At 42.7% G+C, this 26147-nt stretch overlaps 1 protein-coding gene across 15 annotated transcripts in view; it reads left to right on the top strand.

Annotated features, from left to right (window-relative positions):
- Window positions 1–26147, top strand: part of LOC145342637 (LIM and calponin homology domains-containing protein 1-like) — a 334400-nt gene that overhangs the window by 181540 nt on the left and 126713 nt on the right. For all 15 annotated transcript variants that reach the window (XM_080188282.1, XM_080188272.1, XM_080188279.1 and 12 more), the window contains exon 4: window positions 10823–10929. In XM_080188282.1, the coding sequence (XP_080044408.1) occupies window positions 10823–10929 (107 nt within the window). The remainder of the gene's footprint in view (window positions 1–10822; window positions 10930–26147) is intronic.

Genomic DNA, 26147 nt, shown 5'->3' with positions numbered 1-26147 from the left:
TACACACAAGGTCCAAGCAGACTATAATACCAGGAAGTCTTGCTGACCAACCTTCAGAGTTGGTCACTCAGTAAGTACTCAGTAATTGCAACAGGATCCTGGGAAAGAAAGGATCTTACAGGCTTAAACAACGAAGGCAGTTTGTAACTGTTATTATTTTGTGAGAGAGCAGAAGCAGACAGGAAACATTAGACCCCAGAGAATGTTTAAAGGATTACATATTTCAACGAGACAATAACAGTCTTGCATCTACTGAAAGTTAACAGATTTACCATGATTGAAAGCACCACTTGTCCTTCTTCTAAAGCTTTGTTCTTTCTGCCGCTGTTCTTGTCTTTTTAGGGTAATCGTTGCAAGGGTTTGTTCCCAGACTGTGTTTGTGATCCTTGTAATCATGCTGTTTTTCTTAGTTACACTATTTCTTCTCCTATTTGGCTTGGAATTTCCAATCAGTGTTGCATTCCATGCTTCTGACATCTCTCTCCACGCTGACCCATGTCGTTCACTGGTGTAGGGCTGAACGTATTATTGGGTTCCTGACAATATTTCAGCTCGGATGAGTGGGAAAATCTGCAATTGCAAGTTGCATAGCCTACATTGTCAATTGAATAGGAATATTTTGTAATTTTCCTGCCTCGCAGTCAATTTTATTGGGCTACAATGCCCTTTACGTTTTAACCCATACGTTTCTATCCATTGCCTTTGCTGTCAATATACGTACACGTTGTAAATCCTACTACTGGTTTGGGAGATTTCTAGCATTGATGCACTAACTACTTTGCTGTTCATTGTTTGTGTTCCTGAATGCACTCATGCTCTTAATAGTGTAAAGTAATAGGAAGCATTGGGCATACTCTACTTGCAATATGGGTAATCCACAGACTCAGTTGTTGCTCAGTTATCATGAAGCTGTTTGTTATAAGCTAATGAAATTGTTTGTGTTGTGAATCTTTTGTTGTAGTGTGTCATTGCATTGTTGGCATTGCCATAATGCAACAGGAGTCCCTGCGCCCAAACACCCAACCCCTCACACATGCAAAATTTTCTCTCTCAGTTTTGCTAGGTTCAATAAACTGGGACACATTCTCCTTCATCCTACCGTCATTACATCTATTGATCTGGTGCCACTTTTGAATGGCACCAAAAGTATTCTATTTCTGAAGAGTTCTCTAAGCGTTAGAAACACTGAAATTGTCTTGAACAGCATATGTTGCTGTCATGTGGCAGAGAAAGGTGACCATTGGAAGGGTTTAGCAATGAAGAAGCTGCTCAGCGAAAGCAGTCTGAAAAGCAGGGACGTCCAGTCAACATCCATTGTGTATTTCGATTTTTGCCTTTTGATAATTGCTGCTAGATAGTGAGACACCCAAAGGCCAGATTTTTACAGAATTTGTAAGACTCTGCAAAACTTTAAAAATAGTGAGTGTGACCTGGCTCCCACTTCCAGCAGATCCTATTTTTGCCAGTAAGGGGAAGGGGGCATCACACAGGCAGGAAGCTTGTATCCAATCTCAACATTTGAACTTAGTGCTCTGTTCACACAGATCCCATTTTTGTTGGTCTTAAGGCCTTAAACCACAGAACAATCCAGAGTAGGAATGATTCACTCAGGGAAAGCCAACTTCAATGGGGTAAGAATGGATCTGGGTGGAATAAATTGGAAAGAGAGGTTGACAGGAAAAATGATAATTGAACAATGGGCTACTTAGAAGAAGTGATAGTTTGGGAACAGTCAAGATATATTCCCACAAGGGACAAGGTAGGGCAAATAAATCCAGTGCTCCCTGGGTGACTAAAAAATAGAGATTAAGATAAAGACTAAAAAGAAGCTAAAATGACTTGAGGGAAAACTTTTCCAAATGGTGAAGATTGGGACTTGGAATGCACTGCCTAAGAGTGTCATGGAGGTTGGTTCAATTAAGGCGTTCAGAAGGGATGTGTTCGGTGCCTGAGGTCACCACCTGATATGGATAGTCTGCAGAGTTTTGGTTCATATTTACATCAATGATTGTACAATTGGCACCATGTTGTTCTGGATGACCAAATACTTTCTCAGTACGAAACTTAGCTCCACAATACCACAAAGCAAAAGAAAAATGCTGGAAATCTGAAATCAAAGCAGAAAATTTGGAACCACTCAGCAGGTTTGTCAGCATGTATGGAGAGAGAAAGGGAATTAACGTTCCGCGCTAATGACCTTGCATTAGAACAACTGCCGCCATACTTGACACCTGTCTTAAAGTTTACACCTTAGGCCCCAATTCCATCTGCCTCTCTGACTGCTTGCTCAGACTGAACCCATGATACACAGTTTTAGCGTTTTCACCCAAAGTGGTGATGAAAAGCTCATTTGACAACAATCTTGTTGTTTTGTTTGCCCAAAATTGGTTTGGTGAGTATGATAATATTAGCCACTGGAATTCTTGATACGTAACATTCAATAAAATCATACAGTGCAGAAGAGGCCATTTGGCCCATTTAGTCTATACTGACCATGTGACAGAATATATTATGCAGGCCTTCTTCCCGCTCTATCTCTGTAAGCCCACACATTTACCATGGCTAATCTTCCTAATGTACATATCTTTGGACACTACACAGCAATTTAGCATGATGGTCCCGTCTCTGCTGTCATCAATATTCTGTGTGGAGCATGTTTACAGAATTTTAACTTTGTGCAGCTGGGACTCAGAAAACTTGCAAAAATCGATTTTGTTTTAGCAGTTGGTCGCATATCAGCATATTAATGTTATATATAACATTAATATGCTGGGTACAGCTCTATCATTTCTGGGCCCACTTGACGAGTTAGATAATTGTAAACATATAGGAGAGAAATTGGGCTCTATAGAGCCAATTTTTAGAAGTTACACAACTTTCTAATGCTTGATAATGATCTCTGAGATTTGTATACACACTTCTGCTGGGAAGTATGTCAAACGGCATCTGATGTGTTCACACCTACTAACTCCAGACAGCATGAAGAGAGTTAAAATACGGCATCAATCATTTTTGAATGCCACATTTCAGTCTATGCCCTATCTTAGCCTTGAACATGACATTAAACAGTATAAAGGAAACCACCATGCCCCATGCCACCACTTCAATTTAAAGGTGCTATGAACAATTCATAGGTCAGTTGCTGGATGAAACTGGCTGTTAGTGAAATTTAGTGTTTCTGGAGCATTCCTATTCCTGTCCAGAGATTTGCTTCTTGGTCTTCTGGCTAAGATCAGGTGTAATATTTGGTCTCATGTCTTGCCTTGGCCAATGAGGTTAAACTGAGGCTTCACCTGAAGCAATTTCTTTAAAGCCATCTGGGCCTTTTTGGCTAAGATGAAGTTCATTTCCAGTCAGCTTGGATCTTCTTTGATTTGATCAAGCCCAAGATGGAATGTACTTCCTGTCTTGTCAGCGTGGATCTGTTTTGTCTCTCATGTGGGGACTCTGGACCAAATTGGATTTTTGATTGGCAATAAAGTACCAAAAGGTACAAAAAGAAACCTGTCTAGAGATTCAGACCAGTACATTGCAGATTTAAAAGCTTGTACTGAAGCATGTTTTTTTCCAGAAGTGGGTGGTCTGGCTGGTGGTCCTTCCTTACAAAATTAAGCAAACTGGGGGAATGGAGAGAGGCCATGCAGCTAAGGACAACCTTCTGGAATGGGGAAATCATATCCAGAGAAATATGAGGGAAAAATTCACTTTCCTCAACTTCAGTGAGGATCAATGCATTGGCACTGTACATCTGCTTCACTAAAGAGATTGTGAGTGAAAATGGACAACCACTACAGCTACAACTGCAACTGCAAAGCAAAGCAAGAACCATGTTGCCTGTGACTGTCAAGGTGGTCATGATGTAGAGATGCTGGCGTTGGACTGGGGTAAACACAGTAAGAAGCCTCACAACACCAGGTCAAAGTCCAACCAGTTCATTTGATGGTTGGACTTTGACCTCGTGTTGTGAGACTTCTTACTGTCTAGGTGACCATTCATTTTTCTTCATTTTCATACATCTGGCTGTTTGCAGCCTGCTGCTGGAGATCTAAGCAGCATCACACTCTTTTCAGTATATTGCTGCATTACAAACATCATTGAGATTGCCTATGCACAGAGAGACAGCTTCCATTCAATCCATCTTGACCCAATCTAGCAGGCAGAGTGAGTATGAGGATTTGTAGAGATTGGTTGCAGTGCAAGGTGCCTTTGGAACAGCACTGTGATGTTTGACGGCACTGTCACATTGCTGCTGCTCCTCACTGAGGAAAGAAATGAAAGTCCAGGACATGCTGATGAATGTTTCTGTTACTTGATTGTGGTTGGAACTTTAGCTAATCTTGTGGTTAATCCCTACAATGGTCTGAAAGTAAGTGAAAAATGACAAGTTGAGTGCAAGGTGATCTTAATCGCTGCTTGTACTGCTGTTCCTATGGTGCAGGTTTCTTTGCAGTGGCCAAAATAAGTCTGCACTTAACTTCCGACTGATCTCGTTCTTAGATTCTCTCAATTGTTACTAGGTAAATGTGCATAGATTTGAAGATATGATTGAAGATATGTGGGCAGAATGGGTAGGTGGTTTCACTTAAGTTCTGCAATCTGGTGATCTCCCTGGCATGCATTTGTCTATCATGTACCAGTTCAAGAATGGAGTACTGTAAAAATCAACCCCATCATTAATTTACTTTGATTTGTTGATTATTATCATAATTTGAACTTAAATACCTTATTATTCTAATAGTGTGTGCTGTAAAAGCACTTGTTTAGCCCCTGCAATATAAATGCAAGTCTGTACTTGCTTTCTAAACTCCTTCTTATGCTTTCTTTAGGTAATTAACAGCATGGGAAAACACTTTTCCCAGCAACATGTGAAGGCACTGTGTGTTTCCCATGTCACAGTCCCCAAAACAGTTGACATTACCAGTGGCAGGCATGTTGATGGTGCATAATCTAGAGACATAACAAGTGGCTTCTTCGAGAGTAACAATATCCTTTCTGGACTTAGGATTTCTTCAAACAGCCATGTAGAACAGTGATATAATAAATACAGATGTCAGGATTCTTGTTAAACATACCTTGAGGGTGTTGAAACTGAATTCTGATGTTTGGACAGATCAGAGGGTGTTACTCTATAACTCTGCCAAAGCTCAAACATTTTTGTACTCTGTTTCCTATTGTACTTCACCGCACACAAAGGCATGAACCAAACGGAAAGGGAACTGCTTGGCTTCCAGTCTCCTTGGTCATAGCAAAAATTCTGAATGCATCGTGTAAATTATGGGTGAGATTTGGCTCATTTCTTTTTTTTTAAATCTCATTTCTCTTCCTCAGAAGGTCAGCGATCTGTGAGGATGAATTTTAAAAAAATCTGTGATAGGTTATTCTCTTTCAATTCCCCATGGTTGTCTCCAAATCCAACCGAAACATCTGACAATACTAACATGGCTACCATTAGCAAATTTCTGCAATTGCCACATTACTGCACATAGCTGTCTACAGTGTATCAGTATGCAGTTGTCACCTTCTCACAGGAAATAGGACGCATAGTTGGAATCACTGTTTAAGAAAGAACTTATCACATTCTCAAAGCATTTTCAAACTAATGGAATCCCACTCACTGCAGTCGTGTTGTGAAATGCTACAGACAGTTTATACACAGTAAGCTGACGAATAGCAAGCGAATGAATATCTAGATAATTTTATTGTTGGTATTAACTGAGGCAGGAGCATTGGCAAGTAACTGGGGAAAATCCTCTGATCTTTAAACAATGATCTTTTTTGCCCAATTGAACAGGCGTTTGGATTTAAAGGACACTATTTTATCACTTTGATTCAAAGTGCTGGGCGGGCTTGAAACTGGGAGTATTTCAGATCCAACTTTTAGATCCATTCTAAGCGCCTCCATACGCACTCTGCCTGCAAAAATATCAGTGGTTCTGAATCATGCCGCACAAGCCAGTGGACGGGGCTTAACATGCCTGAAATCCTGCAGCTCTGATCGGCGCTTCCAACTGTGCATGCGCAGAAATAAAAATGATAGAATGCGGCTCTCCTACCACATCACTCCCAGGCAGGATAATGCCTCCTCCTCACACCCACAGACATTGCCGTACCTCCACAACATTATTGACCCCCTTATCCCCCACACCCTCCGCCAACAAGACCGATCACAGGCCCCTCCCCCCTTTCCCTCACTGATCTCAGGCAGAGTGGCAGCGGACCCTCCCTTCCCCCCCATTGATCACAGGCAGAGTGGCAGTGGACCACCCATTCCTCCGCACCGATTTCAAGCAGAGGGCCATCGGACGCTTACCAGCTGGAGCACCAAAATTGAACTTTTGTAGAGCATGTCTGTTTTGTGCTGAATCTGGATGGGCGAACGCGGTAATAAAGGGCAAAGTGCTGGTAAGGTTAACCGTGTAGCCTATTAAATCAATTTAAATGCATGCAAATGGGTGCAGTCCTGATCACAGCCATTTTCCGGCCTTGGTAAAGGGGGAACCGATGCGGAGGCAGGTGCGGATTGCGCCAATCACCTCACGCATGACTTTACAAAGTTTTCGTGCCCAGAAATAAGTGCAACTTGATGGTGAAACTGGGCCCAAAATTTTATCCGAAAGAACTTGGATCTAACAATATAGCGTTCACTGAACTGCTGAACTACTAATTGAGAAAATCTGCAGTCCTTACCAGGGCTGGAACCAATAGCCTGTATGTAGTTGTGAGTTGTTTTTAGTGATTGTGATGGTTATGCCATTGACAAAAACATACAGTTAATGATGCAGGTTACAGTCAGTGATGTGACCACCACATGCACTGAATACATGTATATTATTACTTTGTAATACCCTGAAACCCTATGTGACCTGAAGTAGCATTGTATTATTCCGCAACATTTAACATCATGGTGAGAATTGTATTGAGACCAGGAGCTATAATTCATAAGACATTGAGTAATTTGCTTTCAGGACTAACTTGGCGGTAGAAGTTGCTGTTAGTGGTGCTCACATCTGCATGTAGTTTGCATCAAAATTGAATCTGTGTTATTTTAAAGGCGGCATTAATCTGTTTATTTTGAATGGTCTAATTGCTGTGCTACAAGAATGGGTAGACAAACGTAACATTTACAATATTCATTGCCAAACTGTACAATTGAAACCTATAGTAGAAATCAAATTATAAGAAAAAAGATTTAATTATATTTTTAATTATTTTTTCAGGAAATAAGCTCATGGTGATTACGGATTTATAAAGAAGTGTATTTCATTGTGGAGTAAACCTAAGAGCCTGGACTTTGCATGAAAGGGATCAGCACCTTAAAATAAACAAAGGGAGAAGTTGGTTTGTGTTTCAGTTGGGGTCAAACAGTGTACTGGAATGCAATTTCTTGGCAGTGGCATTATTTTCCTTCTTGTGTCTGGGAGCCAAGCCTTAGTTACAGCCTCGGCCAGACATTGGCAGCTGTGTGGTGTTTATCCGAAGACATTGGGCTCCACCTAGCTGTAGCTGCACACAATATAATCATTCATTGCTAAACCAGAACCACAGGGACACAAAGGATTTAGTTCTCAGCTTGGACAATGATGTCAGTAAAACACAGCCTCTTTAAGCCATAAGTAGAAAAACACCGGACTTGAATATCCCCATGTGCAGCCCCTTTGTGATGCCTACAATACAAAGTTGTGTTTGAAGCCTTCTATTTTTTTCTGGGCACCAGTTGAAAGATTGTGCTGAACAATTCAATTATGACAGTGTTTATGTGCAAAAGAGGGGATGACCAAACATTCCTTATCAGTGGACTAGTGTTTGAGAAAGTTCAGTTTAGTAGACTAGACACTTTTCCCTGGCATTATTCCAGTAATGTTTCAGAACTGATTGAACTAAATGACTGAATTGGATATTTTTATTGGCAGCTTCTGAGACATCAGCACTTAGTCAGGCCACAGCAGAATAATCATCTCTCTGAAAAGATGCAGGGCGTTTAGGAGGTTCTTATTTCAGTTTTATTAATTTATAATTTTATTTATTCCATGTGTACCAATTGTGTAATAACGCCTACAGTGGGTAAACTATGATGTTCAACATACTCTGTGACTTGAAATGGCTCCACTCCACCTGTGTAATAATAACATGTGCACAAATTATAGTGGGAAATACTGTCTATATCAGTAATGACAACAATGATTTACAAGTCAAAGAGTCCTAGGGCTGGATTTTAGGGCCCTCCGTGGGTGGGTTAGCAGACAGGGGGATGGGTCGTCAGATTGGGCACTATGTCATGGGCTCCATTCCTGACAACTGCTGGGATTTAACCTGGAGTGGGAGAGGCTGACACCAAGTGTGAAGCCTGGCATCTTTCACTGTTCAGGCTGGTGACCAGTGAAGGAGAGCGAGGGAGGTGACATTCTTTACAAAACCATCGTACCCATCAGAGTACCCCCTCCCCCACACTCCAAGGTTACCGGAAGGGGTGGGTCCCGGCCACTCCACAGAGTGATACCAACACAGAAGGAGGACATGCAGCCCATTGAGTCCCTGCTGGACAAACCTTTCATGTTTTAAGATGTGTTTCAGAAGTTTTTCAGTAAACTTTTCTGTGAATTTATTTTCATAAATGTTGCAAAGGTAAGTTGTCCATCTGTTTGAACAGTTAGTGTAATTCGTGAACAGCTTGACATAACCCAATTTCCCCAGTACTGAAATATTCATGATATCATAATAAAATATGTACACAAGCAACAACTGCCATATCCTGTCCGGTGTTCCCAGTATGGGACATCATTTTAATAGTGCTACTCAGAAATAGGTTGCAAAGCTTCCTTTATAAATTGCAAATGGATCATCATGCATGACACATGCCCACACATGACAGTAACAACTGCAAGATATATGAGAAATATGGCAAGGGTACAGAGGAATGGGGATTGAATGTATCAAGTTCAAAAAATCTGGCTTAAGGATAAAAATCTGTGCAAGGCAGTAAATACAAAAAAAAAGTCAGCTCTGAGGAGACCAGGTGGTGTTATGTTCCATGGAATACTTAGTTGTTTTCTTGTAAAAGTGAAGTGGTCTCAGGATAAAGTCACTTGTAGTTTCCTGATTGTAAATTTATAGTGACCTGGAACACATGTACAAAGGTGATTCGGACAGACATAATCAATCATTTCAAAGGAAATTGGATGAACACTTGAGGGAAATAAATTTATTGGGCTGTGGGAATAGAGCAGGGAAATTGACTGGATTGCTCTGTCCACAGACAGCCAGCATAGACTTGTAGGCAGAATGGTCTCCTTTTGTGCTGTAATGATTCTTTGACATATGTTAAAATACAAGCCTCATGTGAACTTGTCAAATACTATTTTGTTTTCAAATATGCAGTGCTGCTCAATGGCAACAGGAGGAAAGAGAGAACACTTCAAAAACGCTCAGAAACTCTCTCTTAGCGTTTGGCAACATTGACATTAATGATTGGGAGGAGCTTGCTACCAATCATTCAAAATGGTGGCAACTTGTTTACAACATTGTATCATGCTCAAGTGTCTTAACAATGAGGCAGAGAGGTGGCAGTGAAGCAAACAAATCCCAACTGCAGATCTCACTACCTTGTGGGACATCCTGCCCCATGTGCCCAATCATATGTGGGCCGAGGATTGACCTGTTCTGTCACAAGAAACGCCATGGTAGAAACATGTAATCCTGAGTAGACATCTTCTGCCAATTAGGACAGTTGCCACTGATGACTGTCCCAAATAACATGACCAGTGTAATAGGATTATTTTTCCTTGCTCCCCTTGTATGCCTGTCTCGGTGTTAGAAGGAGGCCCAGCCTCCTCTCCAGCCCCACCCCTCTCCCTACCGTTTCCCCCCAACAGTTATCCCCTGCACAGTTCCGACCCTTCCCTCGCAGATCCAACAGTTCCCCCCTCCCCCACACAGTGCCAACACCTTTGGCAGGTTAACTGCTCCGCCCACCCCCCCACCTCAGCTTACCCCGCCCCTGCCCAGCCTGCCCTGATCGCTCTGGCCTTCCCCCATTATTCCCAATGGCAGCGTGGCAGCGGAACGCACCACCAAGGCCTCCAATCACCACCAATCACCCCCCAGGCCTCCCGCCTCTAGGCCCACCTCCATATGTCCCACCCCTTGGCACTGCCCCATGCCCAGTGGGCAGTGCTACAGGTCTCAGGCTAGCACTGCCAAGGTGTTAATGCCCATGGTGCAACCATCCTGCTGCCAGACCCTCTGGGGGGCCCTGATTGTCTCCCCTTCACTGCATTGTGGTCGGGCCACTAGTTCCCCGAAAGTGGGGAGCTACTGTAATCTCCACTGGAGTGAAATATGCCCAGCGGGGTGGGGGAGGCTAGTGGGCCCAGAGATTTCAGCCCGGCCTGCTAATTATATTTCAATTAGGAATTAGGCTGACTTTACTGCCTATATCGCTCTTAGTCTCCAGGACAGAAAATTCCACCTAACGTGTTGAAATTTGTTTAAACATGTTCCAGATGTAAAAATGCTCTGGAATCCATCGTCTTTCTGTTTATAAATACATTTTTGAAAAGAATTGCATTAATTACACCAGTTTTTTATTTGCTGAAAGCATTTGAATGTTGATTAGATGACAGATGACATACCTGCAGGATAAAATATTATTTAACACTTTCCATTTGAGCTGTGCAGATTATGATCAGGAATGGAACAGCAAGGGATGAAAAAGAATGGACAATTAGTGCAGGATAATGAACATATAAATCACATTGCATGTGTATGAAAAGCACTGATATAGTGAGCTAGCCTGATAACATCACTGTGTTTATGTCTCTAACAGGACAACATTACTCTATTTCTGAGAGCATGTGAAGAGCTTGGACTTAAGGGATCACAGCTTTTTGACCCTGGTGATCTTCAGGATATGACCAACAGGGCTACAATCAAGTAAGTAAGAAAAGAACCACTTGTGGTGAATAGTAAATTTATAGAGAATAGCTTCTACAAATTGTGAAAGGATTTCAACATTTATTTGCCTTGAATTCTTTCTTAATCCTGGTAATTATTTTTTGTTATTTGCTTACAATAAAATAGATATACTTACGAATCTCTTTTAAGTACATTGCTGATAGATGCATATCTTTACCGTGGCCAATTTTGGTTGTAATCAAACCAGCTCTAAACAAGACTGGAATAAACTGCCATTTTTACCCCTGACCTATTTATTGTTCGTTGTCATGATGTGGAGATGCTGGCATTGGACTGGCATAAACACAGTAAGAAGTCTCACACACATTAAAGTCCAACAGGTTTATTTGGTAGCAAACACTACTAGCTTTCGGGGCTTTGTCCCTTTGTCAGGTGAGTGGAGAGTTCTGATCACAAACAGGGCATATAAAGGCACATACTCAGTTTACAGAATACTGATTAGAATGCGAGTCTTTACAGCTAATCAAGTCTTAAAGGTGCAGACAATGTGAGTGGAGATAGCATTAAGCATAGGTTAAAGAGATGTGTATTGTCTCTAGACAGCACAGTAAGTGAGCTGTTGCAAGCCCAGGCAAGTCATGGGGGTTACAAATAGTGTGACACGAACCCAAGATCCCGGTTGAGGCCGTGCTCATGTGTGCGGAACTGGGCTCAGCGACTCTGCACTGTCATATGTCGTGAAGGCTGCCTTGGAGAATGTTTACCCGAAGATCAGAGGCTGAATGCCCGTGACCACTGAAATGTTCGCCAACAGGAAGAGAACAGTCTTGCCTGGTGATTGTCGAGTGGTGTTCATTCATCCATTGTCTTTTCCTGCAGTGTATCAAGTAGACAACATTGACCAAGTTACCTGGTATGTATCAGTACTCAACGCCGACAACTGCCAGTTTCCAGATGCAATTTTACAACTCATCCACTTCATCCTGGACCACAATGTTTTCACCTTCAGCTCTTTATCCAGGTACACAGAACAGCCATGGGGACCAAATCTGCACCTCAATATGCCAACATCTTCAGGCACAGGCTCGAACAAGACTTCTTCACCGCGCAGGACCTTCAACTGATACATCAACACTAGATACATCGATGACATTTTCTTTCTTTGGACTCATGGTGAACAATCACTGAAACAACTGTATGATGACATCAACAAGTTCCAGCTCACCATCAGACTCACCATGGACTACGCTCCAGAATCGGTTGCATTCTTGGACACAAGCATCTCCATTAAGGACAGTCACCTCAGCACCTCACTGTACCACAAGCCCACAGATAACCTCACGATGCTCCACTTCTCCAGCTTCCACCCTAAACACGTTAAAGAAACCATCCCCTATGCACAAGCCCTCCGTATACACAGGATCTGCTCAGATGAGGAGAATCACAACAGAAACCTCCAGACGTGAAAGATGCCCTCATAAGAACAGATATGGCACTCGACTCATTGATTGACAGTTCCAATGCACCACTGAGAGAAACAGCACTGACCTCCTCAGAAGACAAACACGGGACATGGTGGGCAGAGTACCCTTCGTCGTCCAGTACTTCCCCCCGGAGTGGACTTCTTCTCCGGAGTCTCCAACATGTCATTGATGAAGACGAACATCTCGCCAAGGCCATCCCCACACCCCCACTTCTTGCCTTCAAACAACCGCATAACCTCAAACACACCATTGTTCGCAGCAGACTACCCAGCCTTTAGGAGAACAGTGACCACGACACCACACAACACTGCCACAGCAACCTCTGCAAGACATGCTGGATCATTGACATGGATGCCATCACCTCACGTGAGAATACCATCCACCAGGTACACGGTACATATTGCAACTTGGCCAACGTTGTCTACCCGATACACTGCAAGAAAGGATGTCCCAAGGCATGATACATTGGGGAGACCATGCGGACGCTTCGACAATGGATGAATGAACACTGCTCAACAATCACCAGGCAAGGCTGTTCTCTTCTTGCTGGTGAACACTTCAGTGGTCACGGGAATTCAGCTTTGATCTTCGGGTAAACGTTCTCCAACGCAGCTTTCATGACATATGACAGCGCAGATTTGCTGAGCAGAAACTGGTAACCAAGATCCGCACACGTGAGGACAGCCTCAACCGGGATCTTGAGTTCATGTCACACTATCTGTAACCCCCATGATTTGCCTGGGCTTGCAACACCTCACTTACTTTCCTGTCTGGAGACAATACACATCCCTTTAACCTATGCTTAATGCTATCTCCACTCACATTGTCTGCACCTTTAAGACTTGATTGTGTAAAGACTCGCATTCTAATCAGTATTCTGTAAACTGAGTATGTGCCTTTATATGCCCTGTTTGCGATCAGAACTCCCCAATCACCTGACGAAGGGGGCAAAGCCCCGAAAGCTAGTGGCATTTGCTACTAACTAAACCTGTTGGACTTTAACCTGGTGTTGTGAAACTTCTTACTATTTATTGATCCTCAGCCCGTATGTAACAGTATCTCATTCTGCTTGCAGCACGTTATCCCTTTTTACTCACTAAATATACCAGAGGTTAAATCAAATAGCTCAGATAGTGCTAACTGTGCTGTTCATTGGCTAGTACTGTTTAAAACTAACCTGTACTGATTAATGTTGGGCCTGCTTCTCCAAATGCTCACCTGCATCCCCTAAAGCTAGTCTGCGCCACTTAAAGCTAACCTACACCTCTTAGTGGGCTGGAGTAGGTTCTGGGAGTCATAGTTTAAGAAAATCTGACTTAGGAAAGAGTGAGAAATTGCACCTCAGAGGAGGGGATGAGGGCTCCAAACTTTTCCATTGTTGTAATAGGGGTTTTGAGGGGAGGGCTTGGAAAGACGGAAGCATGTCCTGTATCAGCAGAAAGCATGAGGGCACAGAGACGAAAGGCAGTGGGAGAAGATAGCCATGGCCAGGAGTCAAATTCCGAAGACCTTAATGCAGTGCAGCAAGAAGTTCAATGATCTTACGTGAGTTGTTAAGGTCAGTGAATGCATTTTCAAATGCCATCTCCTACCCAATTGTGTCATTAACCTCAGCCAATGTTCAAATCACTACACATCCATCGTGCGTGCACCTGCCAACGATCACTATCAATCACTTATAGCACCACCTCACTCTCACACACCTAGCATCACTGCAAGTCTCATACCCATATCTCACAGCTTTCACACATAGCTGACCAGTGGGTCAGGTGTGCCTAAATGTCTTGACCCCTATGGAGGATACAACACTGACCATTGTTGAATCACCTGTTACCAAGGCCATAAACAGCAGTGGGACAGAAACCATTTAAGATGATGGTACCTTCATGTCTAATCCTCCTTCTCACATCCCATTTCCTTTCAGGTTTAGGGTGGGCTTGCATGGTATTACAGTGCTTGCAGGGTATTACAATAGATTACAGTGCTTAGTGGATTACAGTGGATTACAGTGCTTGCAGAATATTACAGAAGTCCAGTCCAGCAATTTGTTCTCCAGGGACTGGAGGGACAGAGCATGTACCTGCTGTTTGTCAGAATGAACACTGCCATTCTGTCAGTGCCCTTCTTATTGCCTGCTACTTAGCAATTTCTCCCGGACTGCTGCCACCATGCAGAAATGTGCTGTCTGCGACTGGGCTTACAGGACCCAGGGTGGCTTGTGGTCATCCCCCATCTACCGTCTTCACCGAAAGTCCGCAGCCTTTCACCAGCCATCCTGCAATGACAGGGGTATTGCTGCTTCAGAGCATTGGAATAGGCAAACACACCACAAAGTAGGCACTTACAGATATGGCATGAATTCATTTATAATTTGGTTCGGAATGCTTGTTTTGTGGTGGCTTTGATTTTTGCATGTTGGCCAAGTGCATTTTGTGATGTGAGGGAAGGTAAAGTATGGGATTGTGAGTAGTTGAGAATATGAGGTTGTGATTACCGCAGTCGATAACTTCTTCACAGGCAGCCAAGTTACCTTCACCTTTACTGTTCAGTTTATGCTCCCACCCTACAGCTGCTTGGTGGCAAGGGCTGTGTCCTCTTGAGGACAAGACTGTGCAACATGCAGCAGTCTATCATGAACTTTGATAGCTACACCGCTGTGTATTGCAGGGTTCCTCCAGAGCAGAAGAGGCAGCAGAAGTACTGTTTCAGGATGCGAATGAACTACTGTATTACCTTTTGTGTCAGCATGGCTTTTATTATTATGCATGTTGTGCTCTTGTGAATTGGTTGCACAATTCTCAGTCATGTCGTCAGCAGAAGCCTTTGTTACCATGCGCCCACCTTTGGTTTCCTGTGGTAGCTAAATGCAGCTGGCACTAAAGACTGCTACCATGACTGCTGCCAGGATTTGGCCATTTTTTGTCACCTGTGGTCTCACACTAGATGAACATTAAGGATGGGAATCCTTCTCGGTCACAATATAGGGCAGAATTGATGTGAGGTGCCCGCAAAATGATATGCATGTGATTAATGGCATCCTGCTCCGAGCAGAAATCTGCAATCCTCATGAAGCTGCGTGTTTCCTCCATCTGTTCATCTTTGACAAGAGAGAAATTAATATATGCATCTATCTTTAAACAGAGGGCCTTAGTAACTTCCCTTACATATAACAGCACAATAAATTGCAATGTTGCAAACATCTCTAGCATGGCCTTGGACAATGACAAATTAATAGAAGTTTATTGCCATTGTCATCTTCATAGTCACTGAGAATTTGGTACTTGCCCTGCTCTGATGTTATGGTTGCAGTAGGTGACAGATTTCACTGAAGATTTGCTTACTGAGGTGCAGACATCAAACACGCTGTTCTTTGCTGAGATTCAGTGAGGAGAATTGTTACCTGAACACCCGTGGTGAATATGCTGTCCCGCTGAAAGCCCTCCTCCCTCTCTTCCATCTCCTCCATCTATCAGCAGCCTGTCCTGCTCTGTATGGTGTCTGTTCATTCTCCAAGTCATATTGTATCTAAAGGACAATGCTAATGAGTATGGTATTGCCTAGAAGCAATTTGGTTTGTACAGCAGCCTTAAAGTCAGTAAATGTCCTTCCCCACTTGCCATATCACTTTTTGTAGACTTTTGCAAATTGAGACAGCCATTGTAAACACAAACATTTGTAGAATTGGAGCAACAGCAAAAAAGAACAACGAACCTGGAATTGATGATCCCTTTAAAGACCACTAAGTGGACATCCTTTTGCTGCAGGATGTGTGTTCAACTATGCAAGGCTAAGAAATGCAGTTCTACACTATTGGAAATGCTGTCATTTGAAAAAATATGTTGAACCCACCTTCTGAGGTGAATATGTAAGATCCTGAGGTACTATTTCAAAACAGCTGGAGAGTTACCTCGTGTCCTGTGCAATATTTATCTCTCAGTCAACACCACATTAGCTGATTGTCTGGCCATTATCACATCATTGTTCATGGAAACTTGCTGTGCACAAATTGGCTGCTATGTTTCCTACATTGCAACAGTGGTTACACTTCAAAAGTACTTCATTGGCTGTAAAGTGATTTGGGACATCCTGTGGTTATGAATTGTGTCACATAAATGTATGTTTTTGTTTCTTTCAAAATGGGAAGTGCATACGTCTGCCAGATGTTCTCTCTGCATATGCTGCTGCCTGCATCAATATGGAGTTTGCTCAGTTTGCCCTACATTTGTGTGCACACATTGCAGACGCCATTCAGAGCTCTGAGGGTAATCATAGCATGCAAAAGTAGGGGCACTAATGAGCCAGTCTTATCTTCAGAATTGCTGGACATCTGGAATATGTTTCAAGATTTCCATCGTTCTCATTATATTCATTGAAATAAAACTCAAAGTTGTTTTGGCAAGCTTAACAGATGCAGATGTGCTGCAGACAACATTTTTTCATTGTTTTTTTTGAGTTATTGTATTTTAGTATTTATATCTGAGCAAATACAACTAAGAATTGGCATCTCATTCATGAGAAAAAAAGGTATAAACATTAAGGGTGATTCTCCAGCCCCTCGCATACGCAAGCACGAATTGCGTTACGGCTGGAGATGCTTGCGAGAGGGGCCATAACATGGTTGGTGCTGGTGAGAACTTATTTCTCCCCACCCCCAGCTGGCAATGTAATCAGATTCATGCCCACTGAGGGCAAGAAACCAGATTAGCACATTTAAATCCTCATTTAAATATGCATATTCGGTTTTAAACCGGATTCACCTGGCTCCCAGCATCACCCACCTGTCGGTGCAACCTGAGGCTGGCAGGAGTCATCATTGGTTTCTACAAATGGAGATCACATGTGATGACCATGCCGCGGGAATCAGAGACCATTGAAGCCCCAGGGTGGTCAGGGACATGGTGGGGCCATGCCTTAGCAGTGCCAGGTTGGCATTGCCAAGGGGCAGGGCCTGAAGAGGAAGCATGAGTGGAGCATAGAGAGACTTGAAGGGGGGGACCTGAAGGACAGACATTTGACGATCTGCAGTCGGGCATTGTTCAGTTGCAGGGTGGGGGAGGTGGACCCTCTCCGTCATTGAGTGAGGGCAGGGGGAGGGGGTCTGGGTGGTTGCCTGCAGATTGGCCAGCCTTGCCAGTGTCTTTAGGTCCCATGCATCTCAATTCGCGGCAGTTATCAACCTGAGCTTCAAAGAAATAACTAATTGAAGATGGATTGTAATCTGGATCATGCCAACCCACCTGGTGGGAATTGCAATACTTTACCCACTGGGGACAACGCTTAGAAATTTTTGGGGGAGAATTGCATTCATTGTGTCAAAGAAAAAAAGTTTTATCATTAAAGAAACTTGTAAGTAAATAAGCACAGCAAGGTATATACAAGCGAAATGTTTTGATTTGAAAACATACCACATACCGTACTGGTGAAATGAATGTAACTTTATTTTCATCACACGATCATAATGTCACAGCATAAATTTGGATGGAAATGATCTTCTGTCCGTTTGACCCTTATCCCTCAAAATACCATCCCAAGCACTTTTATTTCAAGCGTTTAACTGTTTTTCAAATGAGTCCCATGTTCTGGCTTCAACCAACACTCCCAATAATTTGTTCAAACTGTCAGTCACACTTTGTGTAAAAGAATACTTCTGGATACCTAGGATATAATTATCACATTACCACAATAGGGGTCAAATTCTCTGGTATTTGAGTCATGGTAGGAGAGGGGGAATGATTGCTCTGGCTGCTGCCTATGGCAATGCCGAGAATGTGTTTTCAGAAATGTGTTTAAGATATTGTGATCAGATAAAGCTGTCCCCCAGTATATTTACATATTCTGGCTTACTGAACTTTGGCTTGCGCCCCCCCCCCCCCCCCCCGGCTTGATATATTTTTGTGGTGAACAACTAAACAGAGAACAGACGGTGACTTTGCGGAATCAGGATTTACTAAGTCTATTTTGTTTTTGAAGATAATGCATCTGACTACCATCATTCAACTTGCCGTGCAAAGTATTGACAGCATATTGATTGATTTATTTTTTCAAAAGAGAGTTCATTGATTTCTGATCAGTCATTTAAATATGCTTTTTCTTCTTTAAATAACTTTCCAAAATGAGGCCAGGGAAGTTGATGCACCATTTTTTTCATTCATTTTCTCATTGATGACGCTCTAAAACTTGCCATGGCAAGTAGATTGTGATGTATAAGGACTGATGTATGTTGTGCAGCATTTTGTAAAGCATTAGTAAGACTTCACTTAGACATCATATCATGTATGAAAACTATATCTATCAAAAAACATTGAAACATTAAAGCATTGTTCAAAGGAGGTTAGAAAGTAGCTAGATGTGAGGAACTTGTGGACAGCATTTGAAATTGATGCTGTCCACTCAACTGCACAAGTGCTTTTGTCCTTCCTGCTATCCACCCCAGATATTGCCTGAAAATACTGCATTTTTTCTCAAGTTGATCCCTATTCATGAAATCCTATGGTTTTCTAGCTTAACTCTCAACCAGTATAGGTCCCTACAATTTAACGTAGCAATAGATGAAGAATGTTTGCAAGAGATAGTCGATTCTATTCATAAATGAAAATGGTAGATATGGGCTTACCCTCAACTTCAAGAAAATATATACCATTGTGATAACAAAGAAGAAAAAGATTCCAGTATTCAACAGCACAGTAAATGAAAGCAAGTTAGAACAAACAAATCAATTCAACTATCTCGGAAGCACAGTAACATCCAATGTCAAAAGCAGTACTGGAATCTGCAAAAGAATTGGATAAGCCAAAAGTTCTTGCTTTGAAGGGAATGCAGTGAAGGTTTATCAGACCGATTCCTGGGATGATGGAACTGACATATGAGCAGAGACTGAGTCAGTTAGAATAATATTTACTGGATTTAAGAAGTGTGAAAGGTGGGAGGATGTAGGGGGAGAATCTCATAGAAACCTATAACATTCTCACAGAACTATACAGTATTGATGTAGGAAGGATGTTCCTGACGGTAGGAGAGTCGAGAAATATGAGTCGCATTCTAAAGAAATGGTTAAATCATTTAGGACAGAGATCAGGAGAAATTTCTTCACCCAGAGAATGGTGAGCCTATGGAATTCTCTACCACAGGAAACAATCAAGGCCAAACCATTGAGGGTGAAATTTTATGAGAATGATTTTAAGTGTCCAGCTAGCGTGAAAATGGGAGAGTTCCTGGTCCATTTTTTGGGCAAGTTTTTACACCGAATCTTTAGTATTTCATCATTGAAAAAAATGGTCTTGGGCTGGACTTAATTTGCCAGCCAGCCTGTAGAGGGAGCTACTGTGCATGTGCAGACCTCTGATTCTGCACATATGCAATTGCAAAAGCAGGAATCTGACTGGTAGACAGAGAACTGTCAGACTCCAGCTGCTGAAGGCAGCCTGAACAAACACCCCCCCCAGTGCTGGAGCCCACAGCCCATTTCCAGTGAGAGGCTGACCGTGCCAGAAATCCAGCTCTCGTAAAATGATTTCATTGCTCTCAAGCAATCTTATCAATTCGCTCCGCCCATTGATGCGCGGGGCAGCCGGTAAAACCTGGCCTGTATGTTTTCAAGAAGGAGTTAGATATAGCTCTTGCGGCTAAATGGATCAAAGAAAGCAGGAATCTGTGCAGTGAAATGTTTTGCCTGGTCCTCAGCCATATCCCCATCCCCTACCACTAAGTCCCCCTTCTCATCCTCTAAGGGACCAACGTTCACCCTAGCCAGCCTCTTCCTTTTTATATATTTATAAAAACTCTTGCTATCCTTTTTTATATTAAGCGCTAGCCCAGCTTCATAGTTTCTCCTACCCTTCTTTATCAACTTCTTTGTCAATCTTTGTTGACATTTAAACATCTCCCAATCCTCTTCTCGCCCACTACTCTTAGCTACTCTAAACGCCTCCGCTTTTAATTTAACACTTTCCTTCACCTCCTTCGTTATCCACGGCTTATTAACTTTTTTGTTTCTGTCTTCACGGAGGAGGACGTGAATAATTTGCCGGGTGTTAGAGATGGAAGGGTGGTAGGACTGGAGGGTCTTAATGACATTACTGTTACGAGAGAGGCGGTGCTCGACAGACTGGAGGGGCTGATTGTGGACAAGTCGCCAGGACCGGCTGGAATGCATCCGAGGGTTCTGAAAGAAATGGCGGAGGTGATAGTGGATGCCTTGGTGGTTATTTTCCAGACGTCGCTGGATTCCAGGGATGTGCCGGAAGATTGGAAAGTGGCTAATGTTACGCCGTTGTTTAAGAAGGGTGCCAGGCAAAAGGCAGGGAATTATAGGCTGGTTAGTTTAACGTCTGTTGTAGGTAAAATGTTAGAATCCGTCATCAAGGAGGAAATAGCGAGGCATCTTGAGAGGAATTGCTTGATAGAGCGGACGCAGCACGGTTTCATTAAAGGGAAGTCGTGTCTGACAAATTTACTGGAGTTCTATGAGGATGTGTCTAGGGCGGTGGATAGAGGAGAGCTGATGGATGTGGTCTTTCTTGATTTTCAGAAGGCGTTTGACAAGGTACCTCACAAGAGGTTATTGCAGAAGGTCAGGGGACATGGAGTTGGGGGTAGGGTGTTAGCATGGATAGAGGATTGGTTGTCAAATAGGAGGCAGAGAGTGGGGGTCAATGGGTGCTATTCGAATTGGCGGATGGTGACTAGTGGAGTGCCCCAGGGGTCGGTGCTGGGGCCTCAGCTATTTACCATTTATATAGATGATCTGGAGGAGGGAACCGAGTGTATGGTGTCGAAATTTGCTGATGACAAGATTGGTAGAACAGCAAATTGTGCGGAGGGTGTGGAGAGTCTACAGAAGGATCTAGATAGGCTGGGCGAATGGGCCAGGAAATGGCAAATGGAATTTAATGTTGGCAAGTGCGAGGTGGTCCACTTTGGTAGGAATAATGGTAGGAAGGATTATTACTTACGTGGCGAAAAACTGCAGCGGGCGACGGTGCAGAGGGACCTCGGGGTCCTTGTGCATGAGTCGCAAAAACCCAGCTTGCAGGTGCAGCAGATGGTCAGGAAGGTGAATGGGATGCTGGCCTTCATAGCGAGGGGGATTGAATATAAAAGTAGGGAGGTCTTGCTGCGGCTGTATAGGGCATTGGTGAGGCCGCAGCTGGAGTACTGTGTGCAGTTTTGGTCGCCGTTCTTACGCAAGGATATTTTGGCCTTGGAGGGAGTGCAGAGGAGGTTTACTAGGCTGATACCGGAGTTGAGGGGGTTGAGCTATGAGGAGAGGCTGAATAAACTAGGCTTGTACTCGTTAGAGTTTAGAAGAATGAGGGGAGATCTCATTGAGATGTATAAGATGATGAATGGGATGGATAGGATAGAGGTGGAGAGACTCTTCCCGCTCAGAAAGGATAATAGGACTAGGGGGCACAGCCTCAAGATAAAGGGGGGGTGGTTTAGAATGGAGTTGAGGAGGAACTTCTTCACTCAAAGGGTGGTGAATCTCTGGAATTCTCTGCCCGTTGAAGTGGTAGAGGCTGCCTCGCTAAATATTTTTAAGACGCGGGTTGATGGGTTTTTGATAAGAGAGGGGATTAAGGGTTATGGGGAGAGGGTGGGAAAGTGGAACTGAGCCACGACAGATCAGCCATGATCTTATTGAATGGCGGGGCAGGCTCGAAGGGCTGGATGGCCTACTCCTGCTCCTATTTCTTATGTTCTTATGTTCTTATGTCAGTAATGAATTATGTGAAAATTGAAGCTTTGGGAGAAAGGAAGGAAAGAAAATTAACAGCTTCAAAATGTGCTGCTTATAAAGGATCCTGAGGATAAGCTGTTTAGGGATAAGAATGAATAAAGAAATTCTGACTGAGGCTGGAAGAAGAAAATAACTAAATCAAATGGAATTCTAATCCATGGTGTGCCTAATCACCAATGGAAGGATTAATGGAAGAAGAACAAGATACTGACAGTGAAGGAAGCAGCCAGACTACATTGGAGATTGGCTGAATCAAAACTTCAACAACAAGATCAGCCACTGAAGCTATGATTGAAAGGTTTAGGAGACCATGGTTGCCTCTGCTACTTGGCATGGAACTCAGATGATGACAATCATTTAAAAATCCTTCTTTCTGTCTCTGTCTACTAATATTGTCAACTGCCTTTTCTATTCAGGCACTGCTCCATCAATAAAAGCTGCCATTATCTCCCCACTGCTTAAAAATCCATCTGCAACCCTTCTTTTCTCTCTGGCCACCTTCTCCTCTCCAACTTCTTTTTTTCTAGGCATCCCTTCAGTACTTTTGTCACATTTCCATCACATTCATAGCACTAAACTATATATCATTCATTTTTGTGGGGCTTTTCTCGATCATCCAGTGTTTATGCTGCTTGTTTGGGATTTCAGTAGATATTTTACTGAAGTTGTGGTAGACCATTGACGGAACCATCAGGGAAACTCCAGCACATGCACCTGATCATGTTAACTATTGCAAATCATTTTGGCTGCCATGTCTGCATTTTCTTTATTTCTCAGTGGTCTTCGGCACTAATGACCACAATGTTCTCCCCTGCCTCTCCTTTATGATCCAATCTTGACTCTTACCAGTCCCAATGCAGACACTATTTAATTAAAATTAATCATGACACATGATTTCCTAAACTATAGTGCCTAGAGCTGCTACTAGATTGCAAAATCACTCCAGATATGCTGTCTATTACATAAAGCTTTGCACAAGTACCACTAAATGGGAAGCTTTCCCCTGTAGAATAGGCCAGCTAAGTAGAGTGAATGGTTTTTATTCATTCATACCTTCAAATACACACTTCCCATAAAGTAGAGATTGTAATGAAGAACAGTTAAAGTTTACTAGTGTCACAAATAGGCTTACATTAACACTGCAATGAAGTTACTGTGAAAATCCCCTAGTTGCCACACTCTGGCATCTGCTTGGGTATACTGAGAGAGAATTTAGCATGGTCAATACACCTAACCAACACATCTTTTGGACTGTGGGAGGAAACCAGAGCACCCAGAGGAAACCCACACAGACAGAGGGAGAATATGCAAACTCCACACAGATTGTGACCCAAACTGGGAATCAAACACAGGTCCCTGGAGCTCTGGGGCAGCAGTGCTAACCTCTGTGCCACTGTGCAAACATATCCATGTAAAAGGTTACAAATCTAACATTCAGATTGTCCTTGGATTTCATTATTTTCTGATAAGGCTTAAGTTTAAGCTATAGATTCATTGTTTACATGGTCGTTGATAAATCACACAACAGTTGAGTTGTCATCCTAAATGAGGCTATTTAGCTAGCAAATCATAGCTTGTCAGCATTAGTTTAGCTCCTCTCCAAGCCATGTTGCCAAGGTTTAATTGATGTCTTTATTGGACCAAACCACTATGATTTGTGTTTTACAGCAAATTCTTCATTTCTAAGACGGAGGATGGGATTTTCCAGCCATGCTGGCCCCAAAACCGGAAAATCCTACCCAAGGTCAACACATCTTTGCATGGTGCCCCCCCCCCCCACCGTCCGCCATGATTCTTGTGGCGGGCAGGATGGGAAAATTCCCCTCAAAGTGTTTTTCTCTGAGTAGCTAAATTACTTGTAGGTATATCTGACCAACCAAACAAGATGTCAGCCTTCGATTAGTTGGGAGCATTCATGCCTCTAAATTTGAAGGCATCATGTTCAAGTCCCTTTCCAAAGGCTTGAGCACATAATCTAGGCAGACAATCCAGTGGTGAAGGAATGCTGAACATTCAGAGGTGCCTTTTTTTCAGATGAGATATTAAACTGTGGCTGCACCTGCCCTTTCAGGTGGAAATGAAAAAAAGAACAGGGAAATTTTCCCCAATGTCCTGACTAATAATTATCCTTCATCCTGTGTCACTAAAAACAAAATGATCACATTATCCTATTGTTGTTTGTGAAACTACACTGTGCTCAAATTAACTACCACATTTTGTGCATCATTACAGTGACTGACTATTCAAGGTCACTTCATTAACTGTAAAGTGCTTTGGGATATCCTGAGGCTGCGGAAGGCACGACAGGAACAAAGGAGTAGGAGTAAGCCATTTAGTCCCTTGGAACTGTCTTTCCATTCAGTTGGATCATGTCTGCTCTTTTCCCATATCGCTTAACACCTTTGGCACCTAATATCTCTGATCTATATTGCCAAGGCTGAATTTTCACTGAAAGACAGAGCAGGTTTGGCGGTGGCATATCTGAAAACATTTCAGTGGTGAACAGCCTGCAGGTTTCACAATACTATCCTGCCTCCCAATGATTTTAGAGTCATAGAGCAGAAAGAGGCCCTTCAGCCCATCATGTCAGTGCTGTCCACCAAACACCTATCTATTCAAATCTATTTGAATTTGATAGTGGCGTCTTCTTGGGGATGGCAACCCCCTGAAAGTGGCAAGTTCGGACAGTTATTGCAAAGATGATTTACTGTTTCATGATGACACATGGAAAACACACTAGGTCAGCAACATGCCCAAGGAGAGGAGGCCACTACTGAGTGGGCAGCCATTTCAGAGAAGCGGGAGCCATTCCTGATGACTGAGTACTGGATTCTCTGATGATTGGCACCTTAAGAAGAGGCTAAGAAGGATAATCCACTTGACATTTCTAGCTGAATATAGTTGCAGTATAGATTATAAGAGAATAGAAGTCTTGCTACAGTTGTACAGGGCATTGCTGAGGAGACACCTGGGATGTTGTGTGCATATTTGTTCTGCTTACCTAAGGAAGGACATAATTGCCCTGGAGTGGGTACAACAAAGGTTTATTAGATTGGTTCATGGGATGAGGGACTTGTCCTCTGAGGAGATATCAAATAGACTAGGCTGATATTCTTTGGAGTTTAGAAGAATAAAAGGTAATCTAATTGCAATGTAAAAAAAATTATGGGACTTGTCAGGTTAAGTGCAAAAATGATCCCTGGCAGGGAAATCTAGAACACAAGGTCACTTTTAGGACTGAAGTGAGGAGAAATTTCTTCACTCAGATGGCTGTGAAATTTGGGAAATTTCTATCTCAGAAAGTTGTGCATACTCAGGTATTGAGCATGTTGAAGACTGAGGTCGATAGGTTTTTGAATACAAATGGAATTAAAGGACAATATGGACGAAGTTTAAGAAGATGATCAGCCATTATCTTGTTGAATGGTGAAGCAGATTTGAAGGGTCAGTGGGGTCACTCCAGATCCTATTTCTTATGTAATTATTTCCAACATGAGAGTGTTATCTTTACTTGTCATTTAATGACAGTATCATCACTGAAACCATCCACTAATATCCTGGGGGTCACCATTGACCAGAAACCTAATTGGATCAGGCATATAGATACAAGAATAAGTTGAAGACTGAGTGTTCTGCAGCAACTAATGCATCTCTTGACTCATCAAAACCTTCCCACTATCTACAAAGCATAAATCAGGAGTGTGATAGAATACTCTCCTCTTGCCTTGATGAGTGCAACTCCAAGCACACTCAAGAAGCTTGGCACCACCCACGTCAAAACAGCCTACTTGATTTGCATCCTGTTCTGAAGTTTAACATTCATTTCAAGGGCCCAAAATATATATCTTTCCAGTGATCTTCTTGAGATTTTCTCAGGGGCTACTTTTTGATTTTTGGGTTTCATGGTCCCCTTTTTCATTCTTACTAATGCTTTTATTAGGTGATGAAGTCAAGTAGTAACATTATCTTCTGTATTTGTACTGACAAATGGGCTATTTGAACTCCCACAGAAG

Source organism: Carcharhinus amblyrhynchos, chromosome 1 (genome assembly GCF_965287045.1).
Source record: "Carcharhinus amblyrhynchos chromosome 1, sCarAmb.v2.hapA, whole genome shotgun sequence".
In the NCBI taxonomy this organism is placed as follows: domain Eukaryota; kingdom Metazoa; phylum Chordata; class Chondrichthyes; order Carcharhiniformes; family Carcharhinidae; genus Carcharhinus; species Carcharhinus amblyrhynchos.
The sequence above is the reverse complement of the archived record's forward strand: the minus strand, read 5'-3'. Positions and strand labels throughout refer to the sequence as shown.